Genomic DNA, 9,128 nt, shown 5'->3' on the forward strand with positions numbered 1-9,128 from the left:
ATCAAAGTTGGTTAAGCCTGTAGTGTGTAGTGTGTTTTTCCACTTTCATTTTGAGTATAAATCCAAATCCGGACCTCCATGGGTTGATACATTTAATTTTCATGGATAATTTTTGTCTGACTTTGTTGTCAGCACGTTCAACTATGGAAAGAACAAAGTATTTAATAAACATATTTGATTCATTCAGATCTACAACATGTTATGTTAGTGTTCCCTTTATTTTTTAGCCGTATATAATGCAAATAAGGTTGCTTCAAAGTTGGTGGGGAATATTTGAGCATCCCGAAAAATTGCTAGTGTAATGTCCCTAACGTCCCTATGTAAACCTACGCCCTGGTTTATTAGAATGTTTTGTAGCATATAACTAACGGGGAAAAAATAATTTCAAATTCTGAATTAGTTTTCTTTTTCTTTCATGATAATTTTATTAATCCAATTATTTTTACTTTAGTAAAGCAGTCAAATTAATGGTTTTAAGAGAGTCTTTTTCTGTGCAAGTACTGCGAGTGCTTTTGTCACTTGATGTTCAGAAGGCGCTGTCATGTTGCAGTAAATTGAATTCACTGTTAGGGGGCAGCACAGTTGTGTCCAAGTCTTTAAACGGAGATAAACAAATCGGGCAGCGACGAAGAAGGAGCACCCGTCACTGCAAGCTTGTAGCAAGATTGCTAATGCGGGGACGAAACGACTTGTTTGTAGGTATTGTCAGTGTATAAATCTTAGTGTTGTTTTGGAACTAAATAATTGTTGGTCTAAATCATGCATGAACATCCTTTCAGGTTGTATTCTTTCGTAATGGTGGAAATGCTGTAGCCTGGCGTCATTGTTGTGTTTTTTTCATCAGAGGCCTTAACGCGTCAGAATTTAATATTCGTGTTTAGTAAACGACGATCTTATAAATGTAATAATGATTACGCTGGCATTACCGTTCTTATAGTGAGTTAAGAATAGAATGGATTTCCGACTGGAAGCTCGGATGTTTCATGCTTCTTGTATTTTTAGGATATCATCATGAGCTATGCAGAGAAACCAGACGACATAACAAGGGACGAATGGATGGATAAGCTCAACAATGTCCACATACAGAGAGCTGATATGAACAGACTTATTATGAACTACTTGGTGACAGGTACAATACTCAATAAGAATAGAAACGATCAAGGACCGGTGCAAACCATAAAAATAGAAGTGAATGTGTATGGCACCTGTTTTTTGTGCAACAGAGGGATTCAAGGAGGCTGCAGAGAAGTTCAGAATGGAGTCTGGAATTGAGCCGAGCGTGGACTTGGAATCCCTTGATGAAAGAATCAAGATCAGAGAAATGATTCTGAAGGGACAGATCCAGGATGCTATTGCGCTGATCAACAGTCTGCATCCGGAATTGCTGGATACAAATCGCTACCTTTACTTTCACTTGCAGGTAATGAATGGATGAATGAATTAATGCTTTTATTTCAGAGCCTATTCTAGCTAACTATGGGCAGTAAAGGCTAAACGGGGTACACCCTGAACTCGCCGCCAGCTAATCGCAGGGCACAATGATGCAATTATATTTGCTCATATTATTATGTCGGACAATTTGGAGTGTCGAGTCAACCTACCATGAATATTTTAGGGGAGAGAGAATATAAGAGTAGGTGGAGACAGAACACACAGGCATGGAGAGAAAAGGCAAAATCTGTACGAAAGCCAGAGCCTGGAATTGACTATTAAACTGATAAGGTGGCAAACGTGTGGAAACCTTGTTTTACCAATGGTGTGGTGTAGTGTGCAGAATAAACCGGTCAAATACAATTTCATGTTAAATTGGAGTCTTGATTCCGAACTGTGAAGCATTGTGCTGGTCAGATCGAGCATATACCATTTAAATTTGGTTCAAAGGTCCAGTGGAAGACTCTGTTACATAAAATGACTTGAAGTCTTCAAATGTATGTAATACAATTTTATATACCCATATGTGAATTTTAATACCTTTAAGATTCCTGTATAATATTCCCCAATAAGCACAAGCATCCTGCATCTTGTCCGCTTTTATATACGTCACATACTGAAATTGTCCTTCCATTGCGCTGCAATGACAGTCAGCACCACAATATATATGCTTAACCTGCTCACCTGTGTTTTCTAGTAGATCCAAATTTAAATGAGAAAAATCCTGAAGAAAACTCAGCTCATTCTTTGTTTCCACAAGTATTTACATCCATTTAAAATTGTCTTTACAGCAGCAGCATCTTATTGAGCTCATCCGCCTGAGGGAGACTGAGGCGGCCCTTGAATTCGCCCAGTCTCAGTTAGCAGAGCAGGGAGAAGAGAGCCGAGAATGTCTGACTGAGATGGAGAGGACACTGGCCCTGCTTGCGTTCGATAACCCCGAAGAGTCACCTTTCGGAGATCTGCTCAATATGATGCAGAGGCAAAAGGTAGCGTTCAAAAGCATATTTCCTCATTCCGTCCTTTTGTGACTATACAGTTAAGAGTTTTAATTTGTTTCGTGACCACACTTGTAACATTTGAATCTCAATAATCTTTAACATTTGAAATGAAAGAGAATGCCAATGTTTTTAGCCTCTCCCAAAATGACAACAAAAATCTTGTAAAATTGGTTTTATAACAGAAAAATAGCACTATGGCAAATTATAACACGTACTAATATAATTAAAATTTAAATTAGTAGTTTATGACTTCTATTTTTTTGCTTCAGCTCAATGGACATTGTTTCTGATATGTGCATTAGTCACTGGGGGGACAGTAAGATTTTCACGACTCGCTCAGTAAGATGCAATATATATATATATATTTTTTGCCAAAGATAAGAATGTGTGTATGAAAATATTACTGTGCTTCTTGTCTACTTAAAGTGCTCTAGTGTAGGGCTGTCCCAAACGACTAATTTCCTCCCGATTAGTCAGCCGTCTATTTTTACGATTAGTCGACTAATCTAATTTTTTTGGTTTGTTTGTTTGTTTGTTTTTGTTTCCTAATTTAATAATGAATTGTTTGTTGAAGCTTATTAATTCACAAAAAAACATTTTGGAACACCTACATTCTTTATTAACGTATAGATAAATAACATAAATATCAATAATAAATCACAAAAAATGAAGTCAAATGCTGCTGGCATTAACTAGTGCAAAAAAAATGTAAACGGAAACACTGTGACTTCACCTTTTTAACAGGAGTCAAAACAATTCTTACTCTTTTTGTGGTATGTCTATATTGTTCTAAATGTTAAAATTAATTTCAATGTCCCGGACAATCATTTTCAGAATACTTTGTGTGAGTTCAGATGCTCATTCTAGTGCGCATTCCGCATTTTTTGGGGAGGGAAAAAACTGTTCAACTTTTGTTTTAATTTAAAAATAGATAAAGCAGAGGGCACACTGAAATATTACCACAATTATTTTGAATGAAAGGCACAGTCATGAAAGGCATAGTCAAAGTAACAAAAATTAAATATATAGTATTAATTTGATAGTATACTTCTATATGTATATTCACAATAATACTTTATGATATAAAGTAACTAACATTAGTGCAGTCATGGATTATAGTAAGCAGGCCAGTGCTGTGTTTCCATATATTTTTTTATTATATTATATATATGTATATATATATATATATATATATATATATATATATATATATACCCCCCAAATTGGAAGCTTCCATGATCCTAATAAATACAATCTGCACGCTGTGCACAGAGATGTCGATATCTACAGCTTTCAGGAGCAGCAGCAGAGTAGGGTAAAAACATGAAGTATGTGTGGAAAATACTTAATGATGCAAGTTGATGAGACGCACATAAAGGCAACTTCAGTTTAAAAAAAATCTTTAGAAAGTTGTATGGACTTAAAAAAGGCCAGTATTTTTCAAGGACACATTCGAGTATATCGACACACGACGAGTCTAACCAAATGATGTGCAGTAGACGTGCTGGGGTCCACATTGTCGCAGACAGCAAGGTCGCTGATAGCTAGAAATCTGAGCAGTTCTTGAACGCGGCACGAGCAGTAACTCGCTCATCTGCACACAACCGAGAACTTTCTACCGACTCCTTCCTTCCCTCCTCCTGCACCTCCGCCCGATTTCTCGCGGCAAACCAGACGATCTCTCGTGGCACAATAGTGTTGAAAAACACTGCGCTAGCTTGTTGTATCATGTTGTGTTCCAAAATTACACTTGGGTGACGCCGCTTCAAGTGTTCATTCATAGCCAACGTGCTACGTGCGGGTATGCGAGCTCAGCTTAGCAAGAGTACACTGTGGCACCCTCCATATTTTCCTTGAAATAATTCCAGGCTCTGGCCATTCTGGTCCACCTTTTCCACCGCTTGCATCGCGAGCGCCCGCCATTCTAAACTTTATCCGCATGTAATTTTTTTTTTTTTAAACCGTCATTACCCGTCGACGGTATGTTTTGCCCATCGACGTATGTACGTCATCGATGACGTCGACAATGTCGACTAGTCGGGACAGCTCTACTCTAGTGATTGTGTTCAAAATATCCGTTGAAGGATTATAACACTGTAACAAAGGTGCCATTTGTGAACTTATCTATGGCGTTATGGCTCTTTTGTCTGTGATTAAACTGAATGGACTTTATTAAGGCAAAGTTTAGTCATTTTAAATGCTCAAAGTGCACTTCTCTTCAGTGTATAGCTTCTGAGTAAATTTAAACCAGGAATGGCAATAAACCGTTTCAAGACTAGAAGGACTATTCACTATCTGCAAAAAAAATGCCTTGAATTTCTAATATCTAGTAACTTGGGTCACTCAGGTTTAAGGGATGTTCCTGATCGGATCACGTGATCGGGAATTGGGCCAACTGCGCCATTTTTTTCAGAGGATCTGAATCGGGTGAAAAGGATCGGGTTTTAATTTAAAAATGTGTATTGTTTTTTAAGGACTAACAGTAACAAAATAATCCAGAAACACAATGGCATTGCCAAAAGAAACAAAATACATATGTTTTATGCTCCGTAACTTTCCTGGAAAAAGCGGAAAATGACTTACAGTAAACAATTCAGGACTGTAACATGTTTGGAGCTTCTGTTTGGGGAAAAAAAAAAATCGGTGTTGGATTGGGACGGCATGTTCTCAAACTCGGGTGACTCAGACTCGGGTGCAAAAATATGCAACAAGGACATCCCTACTCAGGTCTTAAGGCTTCGATGTGTATCATCATAATAAGAATGGAATACAAGGGTAATAAGGTATTGTTCATGACATGTCTGTCTGTCTATTCAGGTGTGGAGCGAAGTGAATCAGTCTGTGCTCGACTATGAAAACCGGGAGTCAACACCCAAGTTGGCCAAACTTCTGAAACTGCTGCTGTGGGCTCAAAATGAACTGGACCAAAAGAAAGTGAAGTATCCAAAAATGACAGACCTGAGTAAGGGGACCATCGAGGAGCCAAAATAATGAAAGCATAAAATGGACACGTTTCCGGTATCTATTTATACTCCAACAAAATGATGTTAGATCATTTTTCTGCCCAAACCTTTATTACATGAACTGGATTGATACCATTTTAAAAAAATGACCTCTCACTCGATTGGAACATGTTTGACATTATCGTTTTGGTTCACATGATATCTTTTTCATATTTCCATGTCCACAAGGTTTTTTTTTTCTGTCTATTGGCAGGGAAAGTTGGGATTTGAGGATGAATAAAGCCTAAATTAGGCTGTCTCGGTGTGACCATTAAGTTATGCTTCCAGTTAAAATGTTTGTTGTGTTTGCACGTCCTCACTAAAAGCTTCCATGTCAGCAACCAGATGACACAAGACACAAGAAGACATTTGGATTTTTTTTCAAAATACTCGTTTAAATGTAACTATCCTTGTCACAGTTGACAAGGTTGCGGTTACAAGCACATGATAATAAATACAGAAATCTGTCGTGTACGTATTTAGAATAAGCTGCTCATTTGCCGTGCTTCTGTTCACTGCTATTTTATTTTGCAATAAATACAATTTTACAATTTTAACCGTTATTGGAGTCTTTGATAACCTTGGATGTTGTAGCTGTCATGAACTGGGATTGCCGTCATAGCCAATCGTGGCCTAGCCCATAGGTCAAAATTAGTCTCAAAGGTACCATATGGGCATTATGTACCTTTTAGATTTTATTTTGACTAAGACATTAATGTCACCTACCTGAAGCTGTAGAAAATTACATTTTGACATAAGCACAGGCAACTCTACATTGCACTTTCTGCTTAGCATTGCTCATGTGACTTACCGCGTCATGTGAAATCCAACAATTTTTTAAACCCATTAATAGGGCACTCATTTAACTCATTAGCTGTCATTGAAAGATACAATCCATTTTGATTGGGTCCCTGAGTCCCTGTTAATAGTCTATGCTTTTTTCTCACACTTTTAAAATTCCTTTTTATTAATTGAAAAAAGGAAAATAGTAAATGTCTTCCATCTACCGCTTAATCCGGGGTCGAGTCGCGGGGGCAGCAGCTTTCACAGGAAAGCCCAGACTTCCCTCTTCCCAGTCACTTCAACCAGCTCCTCCGGCGGGATGCCAAGGCGTCCCCAGGCCAGCCGAGAGACATTGTCTCTCCCATAAGTGGATTTTATGGGGGGCCAGGCCCCCTCTGGTGTCCAAAAAGTGTCATTGCACGTAATTGACTTTCCTATATACAGTGCCTTGCAAAAGTATTCGGCCCCCTTGAATCTTTCAACCTTTCGCCACATTTCAGGCTTCAAACATAAAGATATGAAATTTAATTTTTTTGTCAAGAATCACCAAAAAGTGGGACACAATTGTGAAGTGGAACAACATTTATTGGATAATTTAAACTTTTTTAACAAATAAACTGAAAAGTGGGGCGTGCAATATTATTCGGCCCCTTTACTTTCAGTGCAGCAAACTCACTCCAGAAGTTCAGTGAGGATCTCTGAATGATCCAATGTTGTCCTAAATGACCGATGATGATAAATAGAATCCAAATGTGTGTAATCAAGTCTCCGTATAAATGCACCTGCTCTGTGATAGTCTCAGGGTTCTGTTTAAAGTGCAGAGAGCATTATGAAAACCAAGGAACACACCAGGCAGGTCCGAGATACTGTTGTGGAGAAGTTTAAAGCCGGATTTGGATACAAAAAGATTTCCCAAGCTTTAAACATCTCGAGGAGCACTGTGCAAGCCATCATATTGAAATGGAAGGAGCATCAGACCACTGCAAATCTACCAAGACCCGGCCGTCCTTCCAAACTTTCTTCTCAAACAAGGAGAAAACTGATCAGAGATGCAGCCAAGAGGCCCATGATCACTCTGGATGAACTGCAGAGATCTACAGCTGAGGTGGGAGAGTCTGTCCATAGGACAACAATCAGTCGTACACTGCACAAATCTGGCCTTTATGGAAGAGTGGCAAGAAGAAAGCCATTTCTCAAAGATATCCATAAAAAGTCTCGTTTAAAGTTTGCCACAAGCCACCTGGGAGACACACCAAACATGTGGAAGAAGGTGCTCTGGTCAGATGAAACCAAAATTGAACTTTTTGGCCACAATGCAAAACGATATGTTTGGCGTAAAAGCAACACAGCTCATCACCCTGAACACACCATCCCCACTGTCAAACGTGGTGGTGGCAGCATCATGGTTTGGGCCTGCTTTTCTTCAGCAGGGACAGGGAAGATGGTTCAAATTGACGGGAAGATGGATGCAGCCAAATACAGGAACGTTCTGGAAGAAAACCTGTTGGTATCTGCACAAGACCTGAGACTGGGACGGAGATTTATCTTCCAACAGGACAATGATCCAAAACATAAAGCCAAATCTACAATGGAATGGTTCAAAAATAAACGTATCCAGGTGTTAGAATGGCCAAGTCAAAGTCCAGACCTGAATCCAATCGAGAATCTGTGGAAAGAGCTGAAGACTGCTGTTCACAAACACTCTCCATCCAACCTCACTGAGCTTGAGCTGTTTTGCAAGGAAGAATGGGCAAGAATGTCAGTCTCTCGATGTGCAAAACTGATAGAAACATACCCCAAGCGACTTGCAGCTGTAATTTGAGCAAAAGGTGGCGCTACAAAGTATTAACGCAAGGGGGCCGAATAATATTGCACGCCCCACTTTTCAGTTTTTTATTTTTAAAAAAAATTTAAATTATCCAATAAATTTTGATCCACTTCACGATTGTGTCCCACTTGTTGTTGATTCTTGACAAAAAATTAAAATTTTATGTCTTTATGTTTGAAGCCTGAAATGTGGCGAAAGGTTGCAAGGTTCAAGGGGGCCGAATACTTTTGCAAGGCACTGTATATAAAAGTTGAAAAGCAATCAAATGAAAACAAAATAAAATAAAAAATAAAACAAAAATGAAAAAAAAAAAAAAAATTATAATGGGTCAAAATTGTTTTTCGAGCACCTTAGACGGTCATTTGTTTGCATATAATCAAAAAAAAAAAAAAAATTGGGGGGGGAAATATTTTTTAAAATGATTTTTTTTCTTTGACCGAAAATATTTTTTTTTTGATTGAAGCAACTTTTCTTGGGGATTGAATGATTTAGACACAAATGTCCTAATCATAATATGGTCCAAACACAAAAAGGATTGCTTCAATCAAAGAAAACTTTTTCAATGAAAAATTAAGTGTTCAAATGCAAATTTTTCAATCTCAAATATTTTTTCGCATTCAAAAACTTTTTCAATGATTGAAATTTTTCTTTTTTTTTGATTGAAGTGATTTTCTTTTTTAAAATCTATATTTTTTTGAAGCAACTTGTTTTTTCATTGAATAATATAGACACCAGTGGTGGACTTGGCAATTTTGGGGCCTAAGGCGAACATATCCAGGGGCCCTCTTCATGGGTCAGGGGTTAAAAAGGTGAGAAGGGTGTGGAGGAAATATATTCTGGTACACTAGGGCTGTCCTAAACGACAAATTTTCTCCTGATTAGTCAGCTGACTAGTTTTACGATTAGTCGACTAAACTAATATATATATATATATATATTTTTACTAATTTAGCAATGACCTTTTTGATGACGCTTATTAATTCACAAAACCATTTTGGAACACTTAAATTATTCATTAAAGTACAAATTATTAATTAATCACAAACATTGAGGTTAAATGCTGATAGAATTTACTAGTGCAAA

At 37.8% G+C, this 9,128-nt stretch overlaps 1 protein-coding gene across 2 annotated transcripts; it reads left to right on the top strand.

Moving 5' to 3' along the window:
• Positions 1-564: 564 nt before the first annotated feature.
• Positions 565-5,991, top strand: LOC130911806 (glucose-induced degradation protein 8-B homolog). 2 transcript variants are annotated; one of them, XM_057829350.1, is made up of 5 exons: positions 565-695; positions 1,003-1,129; positions 1,224-1,420; positions 2,223-2,420; positions 5,250-5,991. In XM_057829350.1, exons 1-5 carry the CDS (start codon positions 672-674, stop codon positions 5,421-5,423), a joined length of 720 nt encoding a protein of 239 aa, XP_057685333.1. In that variant the 5' UTR covers positions 565-671; the 3' UTR covers positions 5,424-5,991. The 2 variants fall into 2 exon arrangements, with proteins under 2 accessions (XP_057685333.1, XP_057685334.1); XM_057829351.1 differs by having other exon boundaries at positions 589-699.
• The last annotated feature ends 3,137 nt before the right edge of the window (positions 5,992-9,128 follow it).

This window comes from Corythoichthys intestinalis, chromosome 2 (assembly GCF_030265065.1).
Source record: "Corythoichthys intestinalis isolate RoL2023-P3 chromosome 2, ASM3026506v1, whole genome shotgun sequence".
Classification (NCBI taxonomy): domain Eukaryota; kingdom Metazoa; phylum Chordata; class Actinopteri; order Syngnathiformes; family Syngnathidae; genus Corythoichthys; species Corythoichthys intestinalis.